Source organism: Leucoraja erinacea, chromosome 1 (assembly GCF_028641065.1).
Source record: "Leucoraja erinacea ecotype New England chromosome 1, Leri_hhj_1, whole genome shotgun sequence".
NCBI classification, from domain to species: domain Eukaryota; kingdom Metazoa; phylum Chordata; class Chondrichthyes; order Rajiformes; family Rajidae; genus Leucoraja; species Leucoraja erinaceus.
The window spans coordinates 161,371,630-161,386,244 of NC_073377.1; the positions used below are offsets into that span (position 1 = coordinate 161,371,630).

At 42.7% G+C, this 14,615-nt stretch overlaps 1 protein-coding gene across 2 annotated transcripts in view; it reads right to left on the reverse strand.

Annotated features, from left to right (window-relative positions):
• The window catches only part of idua (alpha-L-iduronidase), a 137,570-nt gene that overhangs the window by 8,278 nt on the left and 114,677 nt on the right, over nucleotides 1-14,615 (reverse strand). For both annotated transcript variants that reach the window (XM_055647006.1, XM_055647012.1), the window contains exons 9-11: nucleotides 9,567-9,782; nucleotides 8,702-8,823; nucleotides 2,337-2,462 (exon numbers count right to left, since the gene is read on the reverse strand). In XM_055647006.1, the coding sequence (XP_055502981.1) occupies nucleotides 2,337-2,462; nucleotides 8,702-8,823; nucleotides 9,567-9,782 (464 nt within the window). The remainder of the gene's footprint in view (nucleotides 1-2,336; nucleotides 2,463-8,701; nucleotides 8,824-9,566; nucleotides 9,783-14,615) is intronic.

Here is a 14,615-nt window from a genome sequence, read left to right on the forward strand (position 1 = left end):
ACAAACCATGATATTTTGCAGCAAACTATCATGTCCACAGTGTCAGCTGTCATAACCATAGACCCATAGTTCCCCGTCCTGCCTTATTCCCATATCTCATGATCCCTTTAGCCCTAAGAGCTAAATTTAACTCTCTCTTGAAAACATTCAGTGAATTAGCCTTCACTGCCTTCTGTGGCAGAGAATTCCACAGATTCACAACTCTCTGGGTGAATAAGTTTCTCCTCATCTCAGTACTAAATGACCTACCCCTTATTCTTAAACTGTGACCCCTGGTTCTGTGATCCCAACGTCGGGATCATTTTTCCAGCATCTAGCTTGTCCAATCCTTTAAGAATTGTATATGTTTATAGGAGCAGAATTAGGCCATACGGCCCATCAAGTCTACTCTGCCATTCAATCATGGCTGATCAATCTCTCCATCCTAACCCCATTCTCCTGCCTTCTCCCCATAACCTCTGAATCATTCCATCTCTACTTTAAAATTATCTACTGACTTGGCCTCCGCAGCCTTCTGTGGCAAATAATTCCACATGTTCACCACCCTCTGACTAAAGAAACAGCTCATTGTCTCCTTCCTGAAAGAACGTTCTTTAATTCTGAGGCTATAACCTCTAGTCCTAGATTCTCCCACTAGTGGAAACATCCTCTCCACATCCACTCTATCCTTGCCATGTTTAATGGGGAGATTACTCAAGCAAAGATCAGCAGAGTTCTAATGTTCGTTGAGAAAAACACTATGTTCCTATTTAACTGCAGGTACAATGAACTGCAGATGCTGGTTTACAAAAACATAAACACACCATATGTGCTGGAGTAACTCAGCGGGTCAGGCAGCATCTCTGGGGGACAAGAATAGGCAATGATTCGAATCGGGATGCTTCTTCAGACTGATTGTGTAGTGTTGTGGTGGAGGAGGGGTGGGGGGTGGGGGGGGGGGGGGGGGGGGGGGGGAAGGAAGGCAAGCTGGAAAAGTGTTGGGGGCAGGACAAAGCCTGGGAAGTTTGAAATGGATACAGGCAAGAGGTGGGGGGCTGATTAGCTGATTGATGGTCAAAGGCTAGAGAGAGAAAAAGGAGCCAAAATGTTATCAAAAAGGGGGAAAAGAGGAATAAAATGAGAAACCAGTGAGGGATAGAGGTGGGGAACAAAGGGAGAGTGGAAGAAATGGGTGTCCATCCAGTGGGGCACATGGAGGGGCAGAGCCTCAGCTATAACATGCCAGACCGCCTCTTTTTCAGCTGTTTCCCGCCTACTACGATCAGACTGAAGAAGGGTCCCGAAGGGTCTCAACCCAGAACGTCACATCCATTACCTTCAGAGATGCTGAGTTACACCTGCATTTTATGTTTTTTTCCTCATATTTGCCCTCATATCCCATTATCATTTTCTGCTTTATAACCTAGTTCAAATTTACTCCTTCTACATGCCCTTTTCTTCACCTCTAATGTGCCTATTTCAAAAGACCTAAGGCCTAACCATTTGAGAAGGACAAAGCCATCATTAATGCTTCCTACCAAGTCACGAGCTGCCCTTATTTGAATTCTATTGTCTTCCCTCCATTCTGGCTGGGTCAAAATTCTAACCTAGCAGTACTTTCTGCAAGAAGCATTTGCTAAAGCTTCTTCAACATTATCTCCCAAACTAACAATGTCCAACATTTTTTGTATATCTTTATTGTCATTTCCTGAGTATTCACATACCCAGAGGAAACAAAAAAACGTTGCTCAACCAGTGTCCATTCAGTGTGCATTAAAACTAAATAGATATAAAAAGACATATATCATGAACAAATTTAACACTCTACTAAACATTCAACAGGCGTTCCGATCGGCAGCGGCACGACAGTGGCTCTGCTGCAGTGTGTCCAGGTTGGTGGTTGGTGCGCGATACTTTGGCAGGGGCCAAAGTTCGTTTAGCAGTCTTATAGCCTGCGGGAAGAAGCTGAGGAGCATCCCCAACATTAATAAGGGCAAGGCAAGTAAGTGCAAATTTGTTTCCCAGTCTCAATCAGTCATCAATGGGAAAGTACCGTCGCGTTTTCTTTGTAGCTGGGTTAAAATCTGAAGCTTCATGGCAAGTAATATTGTTGGAATAACTTCATCACAATGACTGCAGCAGTTCTGGAAGGTGACTCATTAAATCTTTCTGAAGTTAGTTGGGGACAGGTAATAAATATGGCTATGCCAGTGATGTTCACATCCCATAAGTGAAGAAACTTATTTATCGAGTAATGTCCTTACTGTGCAGGATGAAACAAGGTCCTAAGATTTCCCAATTATACAACACGATTTCCCCTACCGCAACAAGGGAAATTAAAAAAGTCAAATTATAACCTGATTCGGAGGCCCTTTGGGCTTTGCGCAGATGTGCAGAAGATACACAGATGGAAGAGGAAGTTGCAGTTTTAAAATGAGGGTTCCTTCTGCAAAAAATGGCATTGGTCCTTTAACTACTGGGTCCTGGCAAAGACAAAATCAAATGACCATAAGACACACAATTACATACGAAACTAACATTGACCAATACTTATATGACAAAATATACCTTTATAGAAACAAATGATCTACGGTAAGGTTGGTGACCTTAACGCCAGCATTTATCAAGCAGAAATGGCTCTGGTCAGCTCTCCTCAGTATATTGACATTTCCTAACTAAAAAAAACCCAACAGTTCTGCAACGAATAGACAGATTGTAATTCCTTGCTCATGGCGTGGATTTCGGATTGCACTTCAATTTTGGACTATATAAAGGTATACTACATTAAATGACCAAAGTTGCCTGCTTGCACATAATTACTAGCATTTTTTTCAAATTTTCTGGTGTTAAACTATGCCGTCTGTCAGACAGAATATGCTTCAGTTGTGAAAAACTTCTTTCTACCCCAGCTGAGGTCACTGGTGCATACCCGAAATAAGCTACAGAATCTATATTCATGTTGCTATCTTGTGCATTACAACTACCTTTGAGAAATGTAGCTATGTTTTGTATTTCTTCAAGATCTTTGTTTCCTAAAATCACTCTCTCCCATTTTCCTGTATGTCTTTACTTACATCGCCAGGAACTTTACGAATATCGTCTGTTAAAAACCTGCAAGTTATTCACTAATGTTTTGCCACGTTTCCCAAGGGAAGTGATAGCTTGCGAGACGTTTGCAAAATTGGAAGCAATAAACATAAGATCGCGGTGGAGGGACTTTTTCTGCATGATTTCACTGACGATCCTGACTGCAGCAGATTCTCCTTCTTCAAAACAGTTGATGATTTATTTTATCTTTTCAAAGTTTGCTGCATAGTAGAGTACAGCAGAGAGCCATGTATCCCACCTAGTCAAAACGGGCTGAGGAGGTAGCGGAATCTCGGGTGCCTTGTCGTTGAACAACTGCGCACGTGACGGTGCTTTGAGGAAGATTTTCATGACATTGGAAACTAGGCGATCGACATTTGGAAACAAGCTACGTCTGTGCTTGGCAATTCTATGAAGTCCGTGAGCTAAGCATGTCAAATGCAACATTTTGGGGAATAAAACTTGAAGTCACAAACAGAAGTACATTCTCGTGTTTTATACTTTCTGACCATGTGAAGATGTAAACAACTGAGCAATAGATGAGCTGTTTGACTTCCCCAATACTTCCAATGTCAACAAATACTCCTTTGATGGTTGACCTGCCTCCAGTGTACCGATGACCTCATTGACAACATATCTCCCCTCAGCATCGTTGTCTCGTCTATTGGGATCCATATTTTGTTGCATGCAACTTCATCTCTAATTTTCTGCACAACAACGTTGAACCTGTCATCCATAATGATGACTCGCTTGGTATATGTTCCTGTTTAATTCTGTAAAAAACCTCTGAGAAATTTGTTTTCCAATTTCCACAGTGGAATTCCAGCATCAATGTATGTATGCCTTGCACAGATCACTCAAAAGCTCAGATTTGCGACTGGAGCCAGCATTAAATGTAGTGTGGAGACAAGCTTGGGTATTTCGCTTGGGTAGTCTACACCCCAGCGGTATCAACATTGACCTCTAATTTTAGATAGACCTTGTCTTCTCCCTCCTCCCCTTTCCCAGCTCTCCTCCTAGTCCTGCTGTCTTCGCCTCTTCCTTTCTTTTTCCCCCCCCCCCCCCCACACCAGTCTGAAGAAAGAAGGGTCTCGATCCGAAACGTCGCCTATTCCTTCTCTCCATAGATGCTGCCTCACCCGCTGAGTTTCTTTAGCATTTTTGGGCTACCTTCAATTTTTCCAGCACCTGCAGTTCTTTCTTAAATAGATCTTGGAGAAAACTGAACCGGCGGGCAGCGGCAAGAACGAATGAACGACCGACGGTGGTGCCCCGGGTTTCACACCGGTGGGGGAAGGTTTCTTCTTATACTTTGTTAACACGTTAATAATAACATTAATATTAATGTGTTAACATAGAAAACGTCATTGTAATCATGGCACAACTAGAGAAAATAGCACAACCTTTCAGAAAAAGGGCAAAAAAGGCTGATTTAGGCACTCGATCATGAAAAAGGCATCATCCTGATGAAATCAACAAAAAAGGCATGAAAGGCACATGGCATTTATGGCAAAATCCTGGCTCTACTGATGAGTGACAACCTGTGCAGCTCAGGCCTTATTGAGCAGCTCTGGGCTCTTTATAGAAGTTGTGTTTGGGATCTGTTCCAACTAAATGCATATTTTAGCTGGGATGTGATAATTGGCGACGTTTTGGGTCGAGGCCATTCTTCAGACTGATGTCAGGGCAGGGGGTAGATCAAAGATAGAATGTAGGCGGAGACAGTGGGACAAGTGGGAGATCTGGGAAGGGGGGGGGGGGGAAACGAAGAGAGAGAGCAAGGGCTACCTGAAGTTAGAGAAGTCAATCTTCATACCGCTGGGGTGTAAACTACCCAAGTGAAATATAATGTGCTGTTCCTCCAATTTGCGCTGGGCCTCACTCGGACAATGGAGGAGGCCCAGGACAGAAAGGTCATATTGGGAATGGGAGGGAAAGTTGAAGTACTGAGCCACCGTTAGATCGGCTAGGTTAAGACGGACTGAGCGGAGGTGTTCAGCCAAACGATCGCCGAGCCGGCGCTTGGTCTCGCCGATGTAGAGACGTTGACACCTGGAACAGCGGATACAGTAGATGAGGTTGGAGGAGGTGCAAGTGAACCTCTGCCTCACCTGGAAAGAGTCGAGGGGGGGAGGTAAATTAACAGGTGTTGCATCTCCTGCGTTTGCAGGGGAAAGTACCATAGAAGAGGGTGGTTTGGGTGGAAAGGGACGAGTTGACCAGGCAGTTGCAGAGGAAATGGTCTCTGCGGAAAGCAGAAAGGGGCGGAGATGGGAAGATGTGGCCAGTACTGGGATCCCTTTGGAGGTGGCGAAAATGTTGGAGGATTATATGTTGTATACGGCGACTGATGGAGTGGAAGGTGAGGACAAGGCGGACTCTGTCCTTGTTACGAAGGAGGGAGGGGGAGTGAGAGTGGAGCTGCGGGATAGCGAGGAGACCCTAGAGAGAGTCTCATCTATAACGAGAGATGGGAACCCCCGTTCCCTAAAGAATGAGGACATCTCCAATGCCCTGGTATGAACTTCAGGTAGCCCTTGCTCTCTCTCTTTATCCCCCCCCCCCCCCCTTCTCAGTTCTCCCACTAGTTCCACTGTCTCCGCCTACATTCTATCTTTGTCCTACCCCCTCCCCTGGCATCAGTCTGATGAAGGGTCTCAACCTGAAACGTCGCCAATTCCTTCTCCCCATAGATGCTGCCTCGCCCGCTGAGTTTCTCCAGCATTTTGTGTCTACCTTCGATTTTACCAGCATCTGCAGTTCTTTCTTAAACAGGTGATAATTGCAAGCAGGTTGCTGGATTTTTCAGGCAATGTGTCAATACAATTTCTTATCGCAGAAGTGCCTCCCATAACTCTGGAAAGCTTCTGGCTGTCCCACTTTAATCCTTCAAGGTATAATATGCCTCTACCTGCTTGTTAAATCAGGCTTCAAAGTTATGCCAGATCGAAAGTTATTTGTGTTGAGAGTCCACACCACTGATGATCTGCTTGTAAGATATTCCCCTTGTTTTTTGGAACCTGGTCTGTCTTGTTCCGAATCCCTGCTTGAGTTTCAATGACATTCAACCAGGAATTATACAATGACTTGGCATGCTTAAAAGTGGCCAAATCCCCAGGGTGCTGTGTGGGGCAAGAGAAGAAATTGCTGGTGCTCTGGCAGAAATGTACAAATCATTGCTGGACATAAGTGAAGTATCAGGTGACTGGACAACAGCAAATATGGTTCCGCTATTCAAAAAGCAGCTGGGTTAAGCCTGGGAATAATAGGTTTATGAGTTTAACATCAGTGGTACGGAAGTTACTGCGAGAGAAGATTAATGATTACTTGGCAGGCAGGGACTAATCAGATAGAGCCAGCAAGGCTTTGTCAAGGGCATATTATGTCTAATCAACTTAATTATTTCTTGACGAGGTAACAAAGCGTATAAATGAGGCCAGGGCAGTAGATGTGCTTTTCATGGACTTTAGTAAACCATTGACAAGGTCCGACATGGGAGACAAGTTGTAAAGGTTAAGGACAATGGGCTCTAGGGCCAGTTAACAAACTGGATCTAAAATCGGCATGGCAATAGAAGACACTGGGCGATGTTGTTTTGGCAACTGGATGCCCATGACTAATGTGGGTTCCACAAGGATTGATGCTGAGACAATTGTTTGTATTTCTGTTTTTTTGTGTGAATGACTTGGATGTAGATGTGGGAGGCAAGATCAGTAAGTATGTGTATGACACGAAGATTGGTGAAGTTGTTGATAGTATGGCTGCAGAGAAACTGATGGCTGTAAAATGGCAGATGAAATTTAACTTAGACAAATGTGACGTGATACGTTTTGGGAGATCTAATGAGGTTAGGACATATACCATGAATTGTAGGGTCTTGTGTAGTATTGAGAAACAGGGGGTCCTTCTGAGTATGTCCATAGATCCTTGACTATGGCAACACTGGTAGGCAATGTTGTTAGAAGGTACATAGGGAGGTAATGCTCTAACTTTATAAAAGTTTGGTCAGATGTCAGCTGGGGTACTGTGTGCAGTTCCGATCAGCAAGGTACAGATAAGGATTTGGTGGCACTGAAGTGTGTGCAGCAGATGCCTGGGATGGAGCAGTTCACATATGAGGAGACACTGGAGAAGCTAGGCCTGTTCTCCTTAGAGCAAAGAAAGTTGAGGGGGGAGAACTTGATTGAGATATATAAAGTTGAGAGTGATATACATAGGATAAACTGCAGTAAACTTTCCCCCATGGAAAAGGGGGAAAGGTGGATAAAATAAAGAACTAGGTTTGTGGTAAAGGGAAAAGATTCAGAGGTGTTATGAGGGGGGCTGCTTCACCCAGAGAATAGTAGGTACTGCTAATGCACTGTGTGAGTGTTTGAAATCGGTGGCAACATTTAAGGAGTTTTTTGAGAGGGCTATGGGCCAAGAACTGGACAATGGGGTTAATATACTGTAGAAGGGTACCCACTGCTTGGCATGGATAATTGTGCCAAATGTTTCCATGTTGAACGATTCTATTATTCTACATGATTGCAATGGAAACTTGAGTCTCTCAGGGACCAATGATGAAATTAGACGAGAATGGATAAAAATAACTTTACTAAATACAGAATGTCCCTTTCACCTTCCAAACTGCACAAAGCAATCAACATGTGTTAAAGATAATCCCTACATGCAACGATATATTTAAAAAAGTGTTTTTCATATATTCCCAATACACCCAGAGTAAACATATAAATAATAATAATCCTATGTTGCAGGCACGTGCCGTGAGTAATTACTCAGGGTAGGCAGTCAGTCGGCTTTAAAAAAAAAATTAAACCGCGCATGCGCAGATTGTTCTCTCTGTAAAAATAATAAATAAAAATAAAAACAGTAACAATTCAATTTGCCCAAGGCTTCCTCGTCTCCTTTATTCTGAATTACTGAATGGGTGGGGGGTAAAGGGTGATGGTAGGCGGAGAGATGGTGGGAAAAACGGGAGTACAGGGAAAAGTTGAATCAGTTGTCATCTGATTGAAAGACAACACTTGTTCAAGGGACCAATTGGGGGGAGAGTTCCTTTCACAGCGTGTGAGGAGTCTGTGTCAGGGGTAAAGTTGCGGGGCGGGCAGGAGTGTTGAGAAGGAGGGGGTCAGGGATAATGCCAGTAATTCACTCACTCACCGCTGCCGCAGCTCTCCGGGCGCGAAGCCGGGGATAGAAGCAGCTCGGGGAGCTGCGAGCTGTTTCCTAAGATACACTTAAAATATTGCCAATCCACATTTGAAAACCCCGCCAAGAAACTAGTGCTACGCCTGTGCAGTGCTGCAAAGGCAGAATTTCTGCTGCCTTCAGCTCCCGTTGAAACTGATGGCTTCAGGCAGCGCTGACGGCACGTGGGCTGCACAGAGCTTCCCATGTTACAAGCGCTGTGGATGAAAGGCATGGAGAATTATGCCTACATAAGAGATCGCTCTCTGCGATAGGCATCATTCTCCCATGCCTTTACTATTTATATTTAGTAATTACTATATTATAATTTTAGTCAGGGTAGGCAGTGCCTACCTTGCCTACCCTGACGGCACTTGCCTGCTATGTTGGTTCGATTGTACTAATTTATGAACATACTCATTGAAAAATGATGTTGAAGTAATACCTCCATTTCCCTCATAATACGAAAATTATCCACTGTTGGAAAATCTGGTCTTCCAAAATTCTTCCACTGCAGGTAAGGGTTGGTCTCATTGTTGTTCAGGTGGTAAATGACATACATGAGTCCTACAGAAAGATTAAAACAAAAGTCAATCCGTATTAAGACATAATTGCAATTAAGATTCTGTAATGTTTTTTTTTTAAAGCAACCTTAAACGGTAATTCTTGGAAAGAAGGTATGTGAAGGACGATCAAAGCTTATTTAAATTCTTCAAATGGTTACATAGCATTCATAAGTATCACTTCAAATTGCAACTCCTCAGACATTGCCTATCTCATACATTGGGAGCAGGTCATGTGGATGAGAGTAATGCTGTATTTGCCTGTTTAAAGCAAGATATTGTTTTCAAGATCATTAATGTTACACTCCTTTGTGAATGCCTTCATCATCTTCATGATCAGATTATATTCCCTTCTGGTACATTTGGGATACCTTCCATGTCCCCTTGTATATCTCTACTATTTTCTTTGCCGATCTACCACCCACATCCTGTCAACTTTGGTTTTCCCCTTCACATAATCTTCTGCCACCCCACCCTTTCCAATGGATCTCAGCAATCTCCTCCTTGAATGATTTCCTTACATTCCCTTGCTTTGCCTCTGTGATCTTTGCCACATTCCAATTATCTTCCCCTCAGCGTCTTCTCTCCACCACTTTCCCACAAATAGCCCAATATCAACATATCTTGCTGATTCCAGCACTCTGGGCAAAGTTGCCTGCCATGATTCTGACATGCCGTATCAATACCTTTACACATATTACAGCATTTTTAGCCCAATAATCTTTGCATGACAATAAGTACATTTACCTCTTTGGGTAGGAAAATTAGTCAGGTTGACAGTCACCGTGGTAACATCTAACGATGTCCGAATGTCATCGCTATTGTAAATTAATATTGCGGATTGCCAACTGTCAGAGGAATGATGATCTGAAGGCTCATGAATGCTTGCCAGTGCTCCCAAAGTACTATTCCAATCTAAGGTTTTGCCACCGAGCATCACATCTACTTCCAGTTGTTTCTCACCTATTTTGGGGGAAATAAATGCGATACAAAAAGATTAGGGACAACAGTATGCAATTTATGGGAAACAACAGTTTATTTTACTTTGAAAAAAATCTCTGAAGAAGGGTTTCGGCCCGAAACGTTGCCTATTTCCTTTGCTCCATAGATGCTGCTGCACCCGCTGAATTTCTCCAGCATTTTTGTGTACCATCGATTTTCCAGCATCTGCAGTTCCTTCTTAAACAGTTTATTTTACTTTCCTGTTATTCTGCAAATTATACAATAATAAAAATATATTGAAAATGTCCAGAGCTATTTTGACCAAGGACCATTGCGATGTTGAGATAAGAAGACACTTCACGAGGTTAACAAAGATTGTCATTCTTATTTTACAGTAAAACTCTTATTTAACAGCTCATAAATCCATTTTGATATTGCAGGTGGAAAGTAGGAAATGCTGTTGACAATGGTGTCTTTAAGGTATATGCACCTTAATGTGAATGCAAAAGAACTCTAAAGCACCCATCGGTATCATTACATCGGATACAGAACATGGCTATATTATTATTTTGATTTCCACCTCCTAAGTGTACAATATTTAGGTGCAAAATAGCAGACCATGGGAAAATACTGAAAATACTCAGCAGTTAAAGCAACATTTGTGGAAAAAAACTATTAGCATTTCATGTATGTGACCCTAAATCAGAATTGGGAAAGATGGAAAATTGAAGGTTATGGTAGAAGATAAAACAGATGTTAGCAATCTGCAGATATATTTAAAAATTACTTATCAGATTCAGATTCAATTTTATATCACCTGAACTGTTAAAATAAAAAATCTGAGCCAACTCAGATATCAAAGGAGTTTTGGAATGATTGTGATTTAATATCCGTTATGATTCTATGACAATGACTTAGTCCTGATAATAGCCTAAGATGGAAACCATCAGGATTTAGAATTTTTCATTTCCACTACTGTAATATTATTTCTGGTCTTTTATTAATCTTGACCATTTGTTTCCTTGATTAAATGTTTGTGTTCCTCACATCCCTGATATTTATATTCTCTCCCCATTTCGAAGTTTGATACTTTTAATTTATTCTTTACAATTAAAACATTACCCACGTTAGTCCATGAGACCACATACTCCTTATTCAAATTTTCACTTTTACTGTACTTATAAAAACCTCTTATGTTTTCCATGTAATCTCTTAAAACATTTCCCAGCAATTGTTTTTCAGAATTCAAACTACCTTAATGTTTATTGACCTATATGTGGAACCACATTGCCTTGGTTTTTGTGTTGTACTGTGTAACGCCAAATTTGCAATGTAATTATGGACATAGCATCTGTACGTATAGGTCGGAATAATGGCTGACATTTGTTTGAACACCTCTGACCTAGTTTTGGTATTATGCATCAGTATGTTGCTCAATCTATGCTCAGTATCTTAACTAAACTTTACGACATGGTTTCTCACTCACCTTTCTTCCCACTGAAAGCAAAACCAAAATTCAAATAGTTTAATGATTACTGGTCAATGGATATTCCTTTTACTTGGTCCATTGTATTGCTCACCATTAAATCTTGGTTGGTGCATATCAGGCTATTTAAATAATTGGGTTTTGCACAATCTCACTGTGGCCACGTGGTATCCTCTAGATGCTCCAGTTACCTCCTATATCCCAAAGACATGCAGGTCTGTAGGTTGAACTAGTGTGAACAAGTGATCAATGATCAGCGTGGACTCGGCACGTTTCCATGCTGTGTCTTTTAGTCAATCAATTAAATGTTGTCTGAGACAGTACAGCCACCATTCTTCTCTTCAACTCATTAAATGTAATTCCATATAAACCGAGTCTTTCGTGAAATCCTTTTCGCCTGAGATGCTATCTGACCCGCTGAGTTACTCCAGCTTTTTGTGTCTATCTTCGGTGTAAACCAGCATCTGCAGTTCGATCCTACAAATGTTGTCTGCTCCACTGCGAAATCTCCACAAGGTATGCCTACTTTGAAGAAGTTCTTCTCCTCTCTCCGCGAGAGTTCTGCAACACCCTCTCTCGCTACACCCCCTCTGTGAGTGTCTGAAGAAGGGTCTCGACCCTAAACATCACCTATTACTTTTCTCCAGAGATACTGCCTGACCTGCTGAGTTACTCCAGGTTTTTGTGTCACCCTTTGGTGTAAGCCAGCATCCGAATTCCTTCCAAGACATAAGCCATCTGTGCTTTTTTTCTGAGCAAATCGGTAATTATCACCTTGTTGAATCTTACAATCAAATTGGTACATGCATTAATATATAGGCAGAATTTCTAAAGACAACATGATCTAGTTTCAATCTAATTTTCTCAAAGTAAAAACAATCAGTTCTCTTTCCTTCCACTGGATGTCTACATATCACAGATTATCACCATTCTGCTTTTGACAGGAAAGTAAACCATATAGCATATAAAAGAATATATGGTGAGCCAGGTTGGGAGATAACTGCTCATCAACACTGGGGACAATGGTGAGGAGATACAGTTCAGTGAAGTGGTTTGGGGTTGGTGTTTGGCACGAGTGGAGGCAGGGTGCTGGGTAGAAATGAGGTCCCATGTTGGTGATCCTGAGGAATTGGAGAGTTGGGAATCTGAGAAAGTTGGAGAGTTGGGGAATTGGGACACTGGGAAATCAGATGGTGAGGCCATTGGGCTAGAGGATATCAGATAGCCTGAGACCTCGGGTGTTGGATTATCAGATTGGCGGGTTAGAATCTTGGTCAATCCGGGGTTCAGGAATGATGGGGGGGAAGTACTATGGGGAAATGGACCTTCTCTTCTGGGGCCCGGGTCGGGCACGGTGCTAATAAGGTCACTCCTGTGTCAATGTGGAAACTGCTAACAGGAGAAGCATGGGGAACACAGCTTTAATGAAGAGGGGAACAGTTAACGTTTCAAGTCAATGAACTGTCATCAGAACTGGGTAAAGGTAGAAATTGAAAGTTTTAAGTTCATAAAGTTGGGAGACAGGAGAGAACAAAGAGGTCCGTGCTAGAAGGGAGATCAGGAAGGTTTGTGATGTGGTGGTGATGCTGGCTGACGGAGGGTGGTGAATGTATGGCAGGAGGAGTGCACGATGAAGAGATGCATGAAGACAGCAAACTGAACGTTGGAAGAATGGCTGATTACATTAAACATTTGAATTCAATGTTAAATCCTGAAGATTGAGGCCAGAATAGAAGTGGCATGTAGAAAATCCATGGAAACTTTGCAGACCCAACAGTGTTGGTCCAAGTGCTCATCCAGCTGTATTTAATTTTTCCAATGCACAGGAGACTCCTTTGTGAATGCAGTAAACCTGCTGGAAGATGTACACATAAACTGCAGCTTTGCCTATAAAGATTTTGGAGAACAGGTGTTACTTTTAACTCTTGTTTTCCAGTCTAAGTCTTCCAGTGCAAGCTCAGATTGCTGGTATCATGGTTTTGTACATGGTGCCCCGCAAGAGACCTGACTGATTCACAACAGTCCAGCAGCCTGTTCTCCAACATGGACAGGACAGGCTAAGAGCAGTGGTTCTTAACCTGCGGGTCGTGACCCCCCTATGGGGGTCGTTTGGGGCTTAGCCGGGGGTCATGAAGGGGACACAAATAACATTTCAATTTGTTGAGCCCATGTTTAGGAACCTAACAAAGGTACATACCACATACAATGTTTTGTTTGCGTATATGTGTACTGGTGCCAAAAAGGTTAAGAACCACTGGTTTTGAGGGATATATGGGCCCAATGCAGGCAGGTGGGACTGATGTAGTTGGGACATGTTGGGTGGTATGGGCAAGTTAGGCCGAGGGGCCTGTTTCCATGCTAAATCCATAACTGATCACTAGGATTACTCAGTGGAGTGGCAGTGGGATCAAGAACCTCCCATTCTTTCTCAGAGTTACAGCATTTGCCCTCCCACTCAGTTAGTAGCCCTCTGCTGTCTGACAGTCAGACAGCCCAGACTGGTGCCATTCATGACAAGAGACTGGCATCACGATCCAGCATAGTTTCTCAGTATATGTAGCCTTCTCACAAAACCACCCGCCTCTAACCTGCCAAATGCACCCACTGGGGAGAGGTACATCCCTTGCGAGGGGTGACATAGAATAGTCAGTATATAGTAAGATTAAATGAGAACTTACCAGTTTGAAGTTTGATATTTATTTTATGAGGAGTTACGATGAGGGATTACGTGCCCTCCACTCCCAACCCTCTATCATAAAGGTCAGCTGGTATTCTAGTTTCTCTAATCTTACTGTATTCAGTTCAACGACTGTTATCTGTGATTTCACACCGCTGCTTTGAAGGTTGACGCGCATGTGGGCTGGCGGGCTCTTCACGTAATCCCTCATCGTAACTTCTCATAAAATAAAGATCAAACTTCAAACTGGTAAGCTCTCGTTTAATCTTACTATTTTACTTCGGAGTCACGTGAGTGACTACATGAAGATTTCAAAGCTCTGTGGTTTCATGCTGTGGAAACGAGTCAGTGGACCAAGGATGAGTGAACATTAATAATGCATTCAGACATGACATAGATATAGACATGTTGATGCTTTTTAATGAACAAATAATGATAATTGTAACATAGAGCTGTGCTGCGGGACAGGTCCTTCGGCACACCTTTTCCATGCCCAGCAAGTTGTCATTTTGGCAAATCCCATTTGCCTGCATTTGGGCCACATCCTCTTACCCAAATATCTGCCCAAATGTATTTTAATAGTTGTAATTCTACAGCTTCCTCTGGCAGCTCATTCCAGATTTGGACAACCCCGAGTGAAAAAGCTGTCCCTGAGGTCCCTCTTAATTATCTCCCCTCTTACCGTACGGCT